Source organism: Spermophilus citellus (assembly GCF_964194105.1).
Source record: "Spermophilus citellus genome assembly, chromosome: 5".
NCBI lineage: Eukaryota > Metazoa > Chordata > Mammalia > Rodentia > Sciuridae > Spermophilus > Spermophilus citellus.
In genome coordinates this window covers 118,732,102-118,748,299 of record NC_138186.1, presented here as the reverse complement: position 1 = coordinate 118,748,299, position 16,198 = coordinate 118,732,102, and the positions used below count along the sequence as shown (strand labels likewise).

The window sequence follows — 16,198 nt, the reverse complement described above, 5'->3', positions numbered from 1 at the left end:
GTCTCCACTCTAATCCTGCCTTGGTTTTTCTGGTGATGTGCCTTCATCCTGAAGCTACCTTGGTACCGCCAGCTATTTGTTAACTTACCAGAGCATAAAAAAGACATTTATCACTTTAAAGATTACGGGGATTTTAGAAGTGGAAATGAGAGCAAAGACTATATATATATATCACAATATCACATATGGTAACTTTATGTTTAACATTTTGAAGAACCACTGTATCATTTTATAGTTTGACCAGTAGTGTATGAGAGTTCCAGTTTCTTCACAGCTTTGCCAATATTTGCTATTATATATCTTTATTTTTTGTTTTAGCCATCCAAATGTGTATGGTATAATTTTATAAATAATACCATTAATTATTTTTAAAATAATATTTAGATGGTATTTTTCAACTACAGATTTCCTTTGACTATTTTGTGAGCTAAATAAAGGTTAAGTGAAGGATAAAACTGTATAAATACATAATTTAAGGAATTTTTTAGCATTAATTTATATTTTTATTATATGTTTACTTTGAGCACTTATGACTGTTTTGTTTAGCAGTCTTCAGGCTTAAATAAGAGCCTGGAGAGCTTGTTAAAATGCAAATTATTGTTCTCTATCCCCAAAATTGTCAGTAAATGAGGGATGAGGTGTGAGAATCTTCTAATAAGGTCGATAAATTATTCTAATACTAATGGCCTAACAATTACACTTTGATAGAAAAGTTATATAAATACCTGAGCCTTTGTTCCAACTATATTCTTTTAGCATGTGCCAGCATCTATGATGCTATTGTTGTTTTGTAATTGATCTCAGTTATTGGATAATTTAGAAATTTGAAGTTGTTTGTTGATTTGTTTCATTTGTTTTACAGTGGACAGCAGTCCTGATGAGGCTCTGATACATCTTCTTGCTGGTCTGGAAAGTGATGGATATCGGGGGGAAAGAAATAGAGTGCTATCACCTTGTCACTCCTTTGGAGACACTAAAATTCCCCAAAATAGTGATGACGAAGAAAATGAACCACAAATTGAAAAAGAGGAAATGGAGCTCAGTTTGGTGATGTCTCAGAGATGGGACAGCAATATTGAAGAACATTGTACCAAAAAGAGGTAATTTTTCAATTATTTTAACAGTTTCCTTTTGTCATCATTCCTTTAATCAGAAATTATTTCTTGCTGTTATTCATAATATCAAATGCCTTATGAACTAAATTGACTTCTTTTAAAGTCTTTTTAACCCTTTTAAGTAGTACTTTGGTTTTCATGTAGCATATTCCAAGCAAAATAAAGTTTTGCTATAATTAAAAAAAAAGATTCTAACTTTTAAAAAATCTTCTATTTGTATATACATGCCCTCTGAAAGTTGAGCTATTATGAATGTAAACAACAATGTATGGAGTCAGCTTGAAGATAAGTATTGGTTACCAAATATGATTAGACTGAAGAAGTTAAATACTGAAAATTAAAAAATGAGAAAATCTCAGAAACAAACACTGGTATTGTTTTGTTTCTCAAGAAACAAAAGATGGCACTTCACTTTACTAAGTCAGAGCCTGAGCTTGATTGTTTGAATCTGCCCCTAAGTTGTATGATGTGTGTGTAGAAAAATTAGGCCTCTGAGCCTGAAAGACTGAAAATGCTTCTCTTCTAAGCTTCTATAGGCTATACGAAAGTCTGTGTTTGAAAATTTCAATCCCAGATACATTACTGAAGGGGTAAAAGTTCATCCAAACATTCAGTTTATTTGTATATAACATAAGTATTTATTTTCTACCTAATAAATTAAGGTACTGAAATCTCTATATACAACATTATATTCTCCATTCTCATATAGTCTCTACTGTCATAATAAGCCTGGTTTATCCCATAATTCAGTTCATGCTTGTGTGTTAATTAGACCAATTCTGTAAAAACCGTGCCCACTTTAATTTTGGAAAAACAAACCTAACATTTCATAAATGTATGTTAGAAAGAAATCAAATAATACAGGAATCAATTTTACTCTCTATATTGAATGTTATACTCTGCCCCACGTTCCATAGTTAAGAACACTGTAAAAATGAGAAAGGGAAGTATTTTGATAGTCATCATGTGGAAAATTATATAGTCTAGCTTCATATGGCTACAGAGTACAAAAGCAGAGATAATGTATGGAAGTTGAAAAAGAAGATTTTGAACGGTATAGAAATATAATTACCAACAGAGTTGAGAAGAAAGATTTTATGTAGTATAGGGGAAGGCAGTTACTAACCATGATAGAAAGATTGTCCTATGGGATGCAAACACCTTTACCTATGATAATTCAAGATATTCTGGAGCTGTGAATTCAGGAATTATGATGTCTTCTAGTTCACATGATAGGGATTATAAAATCTGTTCACAATAACTTTTTGGCAAGTACATTAGTGGGACATGTTAATAAAGCAAAATAAATCTGCTTTTATTTGTAAGTTATAATTTTTAGATCTTTTTTATTATTTTACTGTTATAGTCAAGTTAGATAAATATTTGTATCTAAAATACTCTTTTCTAATGACACACTCACCAGAGTATTTTTATATTCTTTAGGTCACTGTGCAGAAATACCCACAGAAGTTCAACCGAAGAGGATGATTCATCTTCAGAAGAAGAAATGGAATGGAGTGATAGCAGTTTGCTTCTTGCCAATCTTTCTATACCTCAGTTAGATGGAACTGCAGATGAAAATAGTGGTAAGTAATCAAGTCTATTGTGAACATTTGGCTATTTAGAGACAAAAACATATATTTTATGTGTTTTGAACTATAATCACATTTCCTATATGGTTGATTAAGGGGGGCCATAGTGACACTATTTTGTTTTGTTCTTTAGGATTTTTTCCTCTGGGAGAAATATAGATGTATAATTCCTTCTCATTTTTAGGAAGATATAACATTTTTTAATTATTAATTCTAAGCTTTGAAAACATTAATGAGTTTATTATGTTAATATTTAAGTAGCAAAAATAAATTAACATATATGCTCAGCTTATTTGAAGTGATAGTACAAATACGCATATTATTTTATGAAAAATGTTATGGCTGAGTAATATTCTATTATGTATATATGCCACATTTTAAAAAATCTGCTCATCTATTGAAGGGCATCTAGGTTGGTTCCACAGTTTAGCTATTGTGAATTGTGCTGCTATAAACATTGATGTGGCTATGTTCCTATAGTATGCTGTTTTTAAGTTGTTTGGGTATAGATCGAGGAGAGGGACAGCTGGGTCAAATGGTGGTTCCATTCCCAATTTTCCAAGAAATCTCCATACTGCTTTCCATATTGGCTGCACCAATTTGCAGTCCCACCAGCAGTGTATGAGTGTACCTTTTTCCCCCACATCCTCACCAACACTTATTGTTGTTTGTCTTCATAATAACTGCCATTCTGACTGGAGTAAGATGAACTCTTAGAGTGGTTTTGATTGCATTTCTCTAATTGCTAGTGATGATGAACATTTTTTCATGTATTTGTTGATTAATTGTACATCATCTTCTGAGAAGTGTCTCTTCAGATCCTTGGCCCATTTATTGACTGGGTTATTTGTTTTTTTTGGTGTAAATGTGGCATATATACCCAATGGAATATTACTCAGCAATAAAAGAGAATAAAATCATAGCATTTGCAGGTAAATAGATGGAGTTAGAGAAGATAATGCTAAATGAAGTTAGCCAATACCAAAAAACCAAATGCCAAAAGTTTTCTTTGATATAAGGAGGCTGATTCATAATTGGATAGGGAGCGGGAACATGGGAAGAATAGATGAACTCTAGATAGGGCAGAGGGGTTGGAGGGGAAGGGAGAGGGCATGGGGTAATTAATGATGGTGGAATGTGATGATCATTACTATCCAAAGTACATGTATGAAAACACAAATTGGTGTGAATATATTATGTATACAACAAGAGATATGTGAAATTGTGCTCTATATATGTACTAAGAATTATAATGCATTCTGCTGTCATATATAAATGAAAAAAATTACATAAAAAAATTTAAATGTGACAGTATTTTTCCTTATTCCCTGAGACACTGAATGCTAATCTTTTTCTGATCAAAAGAGTGTGTTTAAAATAATGACTAATAATTTTAACTAACTGTTGATTAAGTTGAGTCGTCTTAATTATAGGAATGATCTTTTTCTTACGGTAACCATTTTAAACATACAAACCTAATTTCATGATTTCTTTGTTGGTGATAATATCTTGATATCAGAAAATATTTTAAAAATTAAGAGAGTGAGAATGAAATAAATTCTTATTTTGTCTCATTCTAGACAATCCTTTGAACAATGAAAATTCTAGAGCCCATTCCTCTGTGATTGCAACAAGCAAGCTATCAGTAAAACCTTCCATCTTTCACAAAGATGCTGCTACATTAGAACCCCCAACTTCTGCTAAGATTACCTTTCAATGTAAACACACAAGTGCCCTTTCTTCTCATGTTTTGAACAAGGAGGATTTAATTGAAGACCTTTCACAGCCAGGCAACATAGAAAAAGATAATTCAGTCACTTCTTTTACAAATGAAAGCACTTACTCTGTGAAATACCCTGGATCATTAAACAGTACTGTCCATTTAGAAAATTCTCAGAAAGAGAGTGGTAAGAAAGATATTCTTCCAGTATCTTCCTGTGAAAGTAGTATTTTTGATTATGAAGAAGATATTCCATCTGTTACAAGACAAGTACCAAGTAGAAAGTATACAAACACTAGAAAAATTGAAAAGGATGCACCTTTTATGCATGTGAACCGCCATAACAGCGAGAATACATTGGGCAAAAACTCTTTCAACTTTTCTGACTTAAGTCATTCAAAAAATAAATTATGTTCTGAAGGAAATGAAAAAGGAAACAACACAGCTCTGAATAGTTTCTTCCCTTCATCATTAACTGAAAATTGTGAATTGCTGTCATGCTCAGGGGAGAATAGAACTGTGGTGCACTCTCTTGACAGCATTGCTGATGAGAGTGGATTAAATAAACTTAAAATCAGATATGAAGAATTTCAAGAGCATAAAACAGAAAAGCCAAGTCTCAGCCAGCAAGCAGCACATTATATGTTTTTTCCCAGTGTTGTTCTTTCTAATTGTCTCTCCAGACCACAGAAACTATCTCCTGTCACATATAAACTACAACCTGGCAATAAACCATCCCGGTTAAAATTGAATAAAAAGAAACTTGTCGGTCATCAGGAGAATTCTACCAAATGCAGTGAGATTGGATCCACAAAAGATGGTTGTATACAAAATAATCCTTATAATAGTAGTCCTGGGAAGGATAACATATTGGCCAATGATTTAATTAAAGCTACCCGTGGAGCTTTTGAAAATAAAGCACCTACAGACAGTTTTATAGACTGTCATTTTGGAGATGGATCCTTAGAAAATGAACAGTCCTTTGGACTATATGGAAACAAATACACACTTAGAGCCAAACGCAAAGTAAATTATGAAACTGAAGATAGTGAGTCAAGTTTTGTAACACACAACTCAAAAATTAGCCTACCTCATACCATGGAAATTGGTGAAAGTTTAGATAGAACTCTCAAATCTCGAAAAAGAAGAAAAATGTCTAAAAAGCTGCCCCCTGTCATCATAAAATATATTATTATTAATAGATTTAGAGGGAGAAAAAATATGCTTGTGAAGCTAGGAAAAATAGACTCTAAAGAAAAACAAGTAATATTAACAGAGGAAAAAATGGAACTGTATAAGAAGCTTGCACCTTTGAAGGATTTTTGGCCAAAAGTTCCTGACTCCCCTGCAACCAAATATCCCATTTATCCACTCACACCAAAGAAAAGTCACAGAAGAAAGTCAAAACATAAGTCTGCTAAGAAAAAAACTGGTAAGCAACAAAGGACAGAAAGTGAAAATATTAAAAGAACTTTGTCTTTCAGGAAAAAGCGGTCACATACTATACTTTCTCCTCCCTCACCATCTTATAATGCTGAAACCGAAGACTGTGACTTGCATTACAGTGATGTTATGTCTAAACTAGGTTTTCTTTCTGAGAGAAGCACAAGTCCTATAAATTCTTCTCCACCTCGCTGCTGGTCTCCCACAGATCCAAGAGCTGAAGAAATGATGGCTGCTGCAGAAAAAGAAGCAATGCTTTTTAAGGGTTCTAATGCATATAATAATAAGACTGTTAATTCTCGTGCAGGAAAAAACAGTCGAGCAAGAGCACAGGTTAAGAAATCAAAAGCAAAGCTTGTTAATCCTTCTGTTACTAAGAAAAGGAACAAACGAAATCAGACAAATAAACTAGTAGATGATGGAAAAAAGAAACCAAGAGCAAAACAGAAACAAAAAACAAATGAAAAAGGTACATCAAGAAAGCACATTACACTTAAGGATGAAAAGATCAGATCTCAGCCTGGTTCTGAAGTTAAGTTTGTGCTAAAACACCAGAATACATCTGAGCTCACAAATAGTTCTGGAGACTCTCAAGTACTTTTGAAACAGAAAGAGGTGTCACTAATAGGTTCTGTTATAGATCATCCCCTTTCTCCTCCCCAACCAACTGGAATCAATGCACAACAGAAGATATCTAGCTGCTTTTCTTCTTTCTTAGAGAACAAGAAGTCTACAGATGTCCAAACATTCCCCAGTTCACGAGATGATTTGCACTCACCAGTTTGTAGTTCTATAGGACCTGGAATCTCAAAAATTAATATTCAGAGGTCTCATAATCAAAGTGCTATGTTTACTCTAAAGGAATCAGCCTTGATTCAAAAAAATATATTTGACCTTTCCAATCATTTGTCTCAGGTAGCACAGAGTACACAGATACCTTCAGGTATAATGTCTCCAAAGACAGAAGAAAATACAAATATACAGAAAAACTATTTGTCATCTTTTGGAAAGTTAAATGAATATCGTAATTCCCTAGAATCAAAACCAGACCAGGTCTATGCCCCTAATTTTTTGCATTGCAAAGATAGTCAGCAGCAGATCCTGTGTATGGCAGAACAATCAAAGCACAGTGAAACTTGTTCTCCAGGAAATATGGCTTCAGAGGAAAGCCAAATGCCTACTAATTGCTTTGTAACTTCCTTGAGAAGTCCGATCAAACAAATAGCATGGGAGCAGAAACAAAGAGGCTTTATTTTAGACATGTCAAATTTTAAACCTGAAAGGGTAAAACAAAGGTCACTGTCAGAAGCAATTTCACAAACCAAAGCACTTTCTCAATGTAAAAGTCAAAATGTTTCAGCACCTTCAGCATTTGGTGAAGGTCAGTCTGGACTAGCAGTTTTAAAAGAATTGTTACAAAAAAGACAGCAGAAAGCACAAAATGCAAATACTACACAGGACCCATTACCTGTTAAACATCAACCAAACAAAAATATGTCTGGTTCCCTTGAACAAAACAAAGTAAATAAACGGACACGATCAGTAACATCTCCAAGAAAACCTCGAACTCCCAGGAGTACAAAACCTAAAGAAAAAACTCCTAGACTTCTAAAAGTCGACTCTCTAAACTTACAAAACTGTGGCCAATTGGATAATTCTGTATCAGATGACAGTCCCATCTTTTTTTCAGATCCAGGTTTTGAAAGTTGCTACTCCCTTGAAGACAGCTTGTCTCCTGAACATAATTATAATTTTGATATTAACACAATAGGTCAGACTGGATTCTGTAGCTTTTATTCCGGAAGTCAGTTTGTCCCAGCTGATCAGAATTTGCCTCAGAAATTTCTGAGTGATGCAGTTCAAGATCTTTTTCCAGGACAAGCTATAGAAAAGAGTGAGTTTTTAAATCATGACAACCAGAAGTGTGATGACAACAAGCATCATGCCTCAGACTCAACCTCATGGATTAGGTCTGGTACTTTAAGTCCTGAACTTTTTGAGAAATCACCCATAGATAGCAATGAAAATCATCGCCACAACCAGTGGAAAAACAGCTTTCATCCTCTAACAACTCGGGCTAATTCAATAATGGAGTCTTTCTGTGTACAGAAAGCAGAAGACTGTCTAAATGAAAAATCTAGAATGAATAGAAGTTCAGTAAGCAAAGAAGTTTTTCTTAGCCTCCCACAACCAAGCAATTCAGACTGGATTCAAGGACATACTAGAAAAGAAATTAGACAGTCTCTTGATTCAGTTAATACCTCTTTCACTACAATATTATCCTCCCCTGATGGTGAACTTATGGATGCAGCCTCTGAAGATTTAGAATTGTATGTTTCAAGAAACAATGAAATGTTAACACCAACACCTGATAGTTCACCAAGGTCTACCAGTTCTCTCTTACAATCTAAAAATGGTACTTTCACCCCTCGAACTGCTCACATTTTGAAACCACTTATGTCCCCACCAAGTAGAGAAGAAATTGTTGCCACTTTGTTGGATCATGACCTTTCAGAAACTATTTACCAGGAACCATTTTGCAGTAATCCTTCTGATGTACCAGAAAAGCCCAGGTAATCAGAATTTCTTCCTCCTTGGATCACTTTGAATAATTATTACTGGTTGCTAGTTTTCTGTCTCTGATACTGTATTAATAAGAATCATTTTGGAAATCAGTCATACACTTATTTTTAAAATTCGCAAAGTAATTCAATGTTGCACCTTGAAAATATATTTAAGTTAATTCAACTATATTTAACACTGTCTCCTTTAAGGATTAGAGGAATAGAGGGTCACCATGATATGATGCAAAATTTTGAAAATATGTCATAATACTTTAAAAGTATTACAATGATCTTTGTTTTTCCTATTTCCGGGAATTGAACCCAAGTGAGTATTCTATCACACAGGTATACCTGACAATGATCATTTTTATTTAATTTAGTTGTTATTTTGGGTATGAGGAGTTACTTTGCCATTGAGGTATATTCTCAGCCCTTTTTAAGTCAGGGTCTCACTAAGTTGTTGAGGCTGGCTTTGAACTTGACAATCCCATCTACCTCAGCCTCCCAAGCTGCTGGGACTTCAGGAATGCACACCACACCTGGCTTAAATGGTATTTTTTTTTTAATGTTAAACTTTTGTACTTTTAAAAAATAAACTCATTTTTTAGAAAGTTTTTGGAAATGATTATTAGCTTTCCATCACTGTTTATAACAAATATCTGAGATAATCAAGTTATAAAGAGAAAAAAGATTATTTTGGCTTACAGTTTTAGAGGTTTCAGTTTGTGAGTGATTGATCCTATTACTTTGGGCCCATGGCTAGATGGCGTATTATGGTGGGAGGACATGGCAGAGCAGAATTGCTCCCCTCATGACCAGGAAGAAAAAGAGGGAAAGAGGAATAAACTGTGACCCCATAATCCCCTTCATGAGTACACCCCCCAGTAACCTAAAGACCTCCCACTAAGTCCCACTTATTAAAGTTTTCACCACCTCCCAATGTTGCCAAGCTCTTTGATATATCTGAAAATCCAAAGCATAGAAATGAACATACATATTGTTGCATAAGTACTCATATTTAACATACATATTATTACATAAGTACTCTTATGATAATTAAAGATTATTTAAAATTGTATCTGTTATAAACCATTTCCTTTTCAGTGGTTCCAGTATCTTCAGTCTTATTGTTAGTTTATACAATGACAAGTATAGATGGGCTTTGGTTCCCCTTATCTCTTTCTTTTAAGACTTCTCAGGGAAGTGATAAACAAAAAGGCATATGTAACTAATAGCAAAATAGAATAACCATGCTTGTTATTTATCAGTGGTTGAGGATTTATCCTCTACCACCTTCATCACTAGGTTAGGGAATATCTGATAAGAGCTAAAGTGGAGAAAGTGACTTAATCCAGGAGGTTTAAATGATGGTTCTTGTTCCTGCCTCAGTAGTTATACTTACTCATTTGCAGAGAGGCAGTTCATTTAAATCATCTAGTCAGCAGTACAGGAAAATGGTGGAGATGGCTAAAGCAGGCCCTGCTTAGTTTAAATGATAAAAATAGTTACGAAGAGACAAATAAGGCAGAGACCATACTGCATATATGCACTGACCTTTAGCACTACCGTGTTTCTAACCTTAGTTACACACACACAGACACATATACACATAGCATGTACTCATATCATTATGTATTTGTCCAAACCCAAACAAAAGATATATAAGGACAAGAATGAATTCAAATGTAAAGTATGGAGTTTGGTTGTTTTGGTGTGTCAATGTAGGTTCATCAGTAGCAATACTTGTACTACTCTGATAATAGAGGAGGCTATACACATGTGTTCGTTCAGGAGAGATATGGAAAATCTCTGCATGCATCTTTCAATTTTGCTATGATTGAAATAAACCACTATAAAATTACTTCAGAAGGTCTTTTTAAAAAAAATTTTACACAGTGAATGCCAGCAAATAAATAAACAATAATTCCTGTAGGGTTGAAGGCTGGAGATGTGCTTCACATGTGGAGAGCCTTGCCTATCACTTGTGAAGCCCTTGGCTTCAATCTCCAGCACCACAAAATTCTTTTAGAAAACTTAAGTAGGCAATCAGTAATATTAAGAAGTTTCCTTCCCTCCTGATGATTTGAAGTATAAAACAGAAATTTTCCCTTTCTTCCCAACAGTTTTATTTAGTACCCATATGGTACTTGCTCTATTTCACTGCTAGAATACATTAATTTATGTTCCTTAGACATCAGTTTCCATTATTTGGGAACTTTGACTTTATTAATAGTAATTATGGTATATTTTCAGTTAAACTATTTTTTCTATCTTAGCCATATATGGTATTTTAATTTTTAGTCAACAAACTTGCCATGTAATAGTTACTAACTTTATATTGCCATTAGTTATTAATGTCTAACTTAGAAACTTGTCTTCTAGCTAAAATAAAAGAATAGTAACCACTATTTTTGAGAAATAGTATTTTAAATAAAAATCTATATATTCAATATAAAAAATGTAGGAAGTATAAAAGAAGTCATCCCATTTCTCTGCCTAGTGTTAGCCACCATAATATTTTTAATGTACTTTCTTCCTTTTTTTAAATATTGTTTTTAATTTGTTTTGTTTTGTGAAATGTGCTCTTACTGTAATCACAGTATTATGTCCAAACTTAATACTTATATTTTTAAATTTATGAGTTTCTTAAAGCATCAATTTGAATTTCTTGAAATATCCTTTAATGACTGCTTAATAGTCTATTGTATGTATAGTATTGGACAGAAAGGTTATTTCCTTTTTTTCCCCAAAATATATAAACTGTGATTAGTATCTTTTTCTTAAGTGTTTCTTGTATTCTTGAGTTTTTCCATATAGTCCTAGGAGTAGATTGCTGAAAACTTTAAGACTCTTGATATATATTGTGAAATTTTTACCATGCTGCTGAAAATATAAAAGAAAGCAAATTCACCACACCTTGCCAATGCTTCTTACTCTTTACTTCATTTTTACCTCTGTGTCAGTATTAGCATTGGGTATGGCCACCTGGAATGTGCAATAGCAATAATTCTGTTTTCTAATTTTTCACATAAGTGGAGAGAAAGTGCAGGGGAGTTGCTAAATGCTGGTTACAGAGTTGATTAGTAGTAGCCAAAGTCTTTATAAAGGGGACAGAGAACTTTATAAAAGAACAAATAACCCCAGTGTTCCTCCTTCAGCTTTAAATCAGAAAACATGAATTCAGTTAATTAAATTGTATCTAGCAACCAGGACTTTTGGGGAATCATGCTTAATGAAGAACTATCTTCATATCCATACAAAAAGTTATCATGAGGAAGAAAGACTAGACTTACATTATGTTGCTATACTAAGCAGAAATAGTATCAATATATTACAGAAAAATAGGTTTCGCTTAATATTTATAACAGAAATAAACTGGGCTGTCTTTTAATTACTATTTCTCCATGTACACATACATTAGTAGCATTTAAGCTATGTATTTTATAGACCTTGTCAAGTCTTTGTTTTTGTTTGTTTGGTACTGGGAATTGAACCCAGGGGCACTTTACCACTGAGCTACATCCCCAGTCCTCTTTCCTCTTTATTTTATTTTATTATTTTTTTTTTTTTTTTCTGAGACAGGGTTTTGCTAAGTTGCTTAGGGCTTCACTAAGTTGTTGAGGTGGGCCTCAAACTTGAAATCCTCCTGCCTCAGCCTCCTGATTTGCTGGGATTACAGGTATGCACCACCACTCCCAGCTTGGGCCCTGCCGACTCTTTTTTTGCTTTTTGAGTACTAGAGATTGAACTGAGGGGAACTTAACCACTGAGCTACAATACCCAGCCTTGTTTTGTATTTTATTTAAAGACAGGGTTTCACTGAGTTGCTTAGCACCTTGCTTTTGCTGAGGCTGACTTTGAACTCAATGATCCCCCTGTTTCAGCCTCCTGAGCCACTGGGATTACAGGCATGTGTAATTGGCCCATCACTGCCAATTCTTAAGATCTTATGTTAGTGTTAATTCTTGAAATTTAAAAGAAGAAAGAATTACAGTAACTTACCTCAATTTGTGTATGATTGGGTGCATATGTGTGTGCATGTGTGCACAGGGGGTTGAACCCAGGACTTCACACATGCTAAGTGCACACTTTACCAATGAGCTGTACTGCCAGCATGTGATTTTATTTTTTAATGATTGAGAGAATTTGAGGGGAACTAAGATGTATTTGAATTTACTGGTTTTGCTGAACTATCATAGGTATTAGAGAATATTGAAGGAGGCAAGGCTATAAATAAAATTCAAGAGATATAGGGTCTAAATGATAAATGACTCCATCACTGTCCATGCATAGTGACATTGAAAAGTTACTTAAAGATTAGTAGAAGTCAGGAATCTGATGAATTTGTGTCATCTCCTTAAAGGAAAAAAGGTTTCATGGGGCACTAAAACAAAATATACTTTCTCTCTTTTTTATTAATAATACTTTCCAAAGGAAATTAATTTGCTAGTCATATACTTGTCAGGAAAAGTGTATTGAAACTAAATATAGAGTGTTCCTTCTTAAAAAGTGGGGGATAGTTGAGTGGGAAGAAAGAAATCGGCATGTTTAAGATTCCAAAAACGGCTTTATATTTTTCAGAAAATTAAATATTTTGATAAATATTTTTGAAACAGAACTTTTTTTTCTAAAATATGTTGTTTATAGGGAGATTGGTGGACGGCTCCTCATGGTAGAAACTCGACTTCCAAATGATCTGGCTGAGTTTGAGGGAGACTTTTCCTTAGAAGGACTTCGTCTGTGGAAAACAGCATTCTCAGCAATGACTCAGAATCCAAGACCAGGGTCACCCCCTCGTAATGGCCAAGCAGTTGTCAATAAAGGGTTCAATAATAACCATAAAATGGTTGAAGATAAAAAAATTGTGATTATGCCTTGCAAATGTGCCCCAAGTCGACAGCTGGTTCAAGCCTGGCTTCAAGCCAAAGAAGAATATGAACGTTCTAAGAAGCTGCCTAAAACTGAGCCAACTGGAGTTGTAAAATCTGTTGAGAACTTCAGCCCATTAGTTAACCCAGATGACAAACCTGTAGTGTCTCCACAACTGGATGCAAGCTCACATATACATCCCACTGTAGTACATACTAAGGAAGATATTGATAACTCTTTACAAGCACCAACCACAGGATGCAGTCGAACTGCAAGTGGAAGTCAGATACTGCAACCTGTTGCCTCTGCAAGTAATCCTGAGAAAGATGAAGATGATGATAACCATTATATTAGTTTTAGCTCTCCTGATTCCCCAGTAATTCCCCCTTGGCAAGAAGGAACACCCCCAGATTCCAAAGCATTAAGTGGAAATGATAGACCTTCAACACCAGTAGATGAGCTACGTTCCCTGGATGTTGAAAACTTTATAAAGCCAATAAAAGATAGTACACAGAAAAGCCCCTGCAGTGAGTCCCAGGAGCCTCTGGCAATCTCTCCGATTAATGCTAGGGCAAAAACTGGGAAATGTGACTTACTTTGCCTTCATAGTACACCAGTTACACAGAGAAAAAATCTGGAAAGGCTTCCTGAGGCAACTTGTTTTAGCCCTTTATCAACAGGTAAGTGTATAAATAATGGAAAGGCTAAAAAGTGATTTCATAGTTAGAAATGAAGATAACATTAGACGTTGGTGTAATGAAAGTCAGCTGTTGCAATGAAATTGTACCTTTTCAAAAAGATTATTATGTCTTACAATCATTATATTTAAACTTTTTCATCTTTTTACTATGAAATTACTTCTATCTGCTTTCATCCTGTCTTCTTAACCGTCTAGATGAATTATGGAGCCCTCTTAGAAACTGTACCTTCTTTTTAACTTGATCTCCCCCTGCTTTTAACATATACATAAATCTCTTCCGCCTTTTAGAATAGAAATAAATCAAAAATTTTTTCTTGACCTTATATCTTCAACCAGCTTCTTCTCTTTCTCTTCCTCTTCAAAGCCAAATTTCTTAGGATTTCTCTTAATTTGACAGCCCCATTTATTTGCTTGCTGTTCATTCACCCTAAACTCATTTGTGCTCCTATCATTCTTTTGTTACAGCTTTTTGTCAAGATTCTTAATAAGTTCTTACATCTGACACCAATGGATTTATTTCAGTCTTTTTATCACATACCTTTCAAAATAAGCATTGTCACATTGATCTTCCTTATTGGATCTTCTTCTTCCGTTGGCTATCCTCCTACTTCTGTTTCTTTCTACTGGCTTTCCTTTGAAACTTATTTCATTATTCTCAGTTATTATTTAAATGTTAAAAATTTATTAAGGTTTGACCTTCAGCCTTCTTTGTATTTTTTCTCTAAATGATCTAATTCCTGCTCACAGGATTAACATAGGTAACTCACAAATTTATATTTCCAGTTCAGAGCTCTCTTTTAAGCCCCACAATACTATGTTCAGCTGCCTAATTGGCATTTCATTTGAATGCTCAAAGGCACTACAAGATCAATATTTTTAAAGTTAATTCATAGTCTCACTGCGCACATTTACCACCACTTCCCTAACCCCCTTATAAACACATATAGGTGCCCACACATAGAAATCCATATTGTCTTCTTTCAGTTCTCTTTATCTCTTCTTTCAGTTCTCTGTATCTCAATTAATAGTACTGCCATCTCTAGTCAACTACACTACTCAGAAACACTTTTATTTGTAGTACCCACCTGATTCCCTAAATATTCACCCTGTGGTGTCCAATCCATCTATCACTTATTTAACTCCTAAATAACTCAAATTGATCTACTTAAGAATTGTCATTATCTCTTTCCTGGGCTTCTTGCCTTCTTGCCCACTCTTACAATCTCTAGTTTTTTTGCCCAGTAATTTGGAAAAATGCCTAATCCAGTCCTAGTTAATTATTGTTCTTAAGATTTTAGCTCAAGGATGCCTTACTTACCTTTTCCAGAAAAAAATTCCCAATTATGTTCCCCTTTGTTGTATTTATCCCAGTTATGTAGTGGTTTCTCCTTACCCACAGGTTTACTTTTAGCAGTTTCAGTTATCGACAACTGTGGTCCAAAAATATTAAATATAAAGTTATATAAATAAGCAATTTATAAGTTGTATGATTCTGAGTAGTATCTTTTTCAGGATGTGAATCATCCCTTTACTTAGCACATTTGTGCTCTGTATGCTGCCCTCTCTAGTCACTTAATAGCTATCTTAGTTATCAGCTGTTGCAGAGTAGCAGTTTTTATGATCAGGTAATCCTTACTTTACTTAATAATTGGCCTCAAGAGCAAGAACAGCAATGCTGGGAATGCAAATATGCCATAAAGTACTTCCTTGAAGGAAGAAGGTGAAGGTACAAGAAGTTATTTTGAGAAAGAGACCACATTCATTGACCTTTCATCATAGTATATTGTTATAATTGTTCTACTTTATTATTACATCTTACTGTATTGATTCATAAATAAAACTTTGTTGTAGTTTTGTATGTATTGGAAATGATATAGAGTTCAGTACTCTTGGTGGTTTTGCACCTCCACAAGGGTTCTTAGAATATATCTTCTACACATAAAGAAGACTACATTAATTTCACTTTGCTATCTGTATGGTGAATTTCTGATTCTCTCCAGATCCCATGAAAGCAAGAAATATGTCTTTTCATCATAAATACTTGATAAATAAGTGATTAATTGATTCCCAAGAGTAATGACTAAGATTTTAAAAACCTCAATAAATAAAACCTAAGTGTATGTAAAAATGCAAAATTTTAAAGTTATTTTGGAGGGCATCAGAGATTTGAATTAGTTTCATTTTTAAATTATTAA

The 16,198-nt window shown here is 34.1% G+C and overlaps 1 protein-coding gene across 3 annotated transcripts in view; it reads left to right on the top strand.

Moving 5' to 3' along the window:
• The window catches only part of REV3L (REV3 like, DNA directed polymerase zeta catalytic subunit), a 177,894-nt gene that overhangs the window by 94,725 nt on the left and 66,971 nt on the right, over positions 1-16,198 (top strand). For all 3 annotated transcript variants that reach the window (XM_081293750.1, XM_081293751.1, XM_081293752.1), the window contains 4 exons: positions 863-1,100; positions 2,559-2,701; positions 4,288-8,443; positions 13,082-13,983. In XM_081293750.1, the coding sequence (XP_081149876.1) occupies positions 863-1,100; positions 2,559-2,701; positions 4,288-8,443; positions 13,082-13,983 (5,439 nt within the window). The remainder of the gene's footprint in view (positions 1-862; positions 1,101-2,558; positions 2,702-4,287; positions 8,444-13,081; positions 13,984-16,198) is intronic.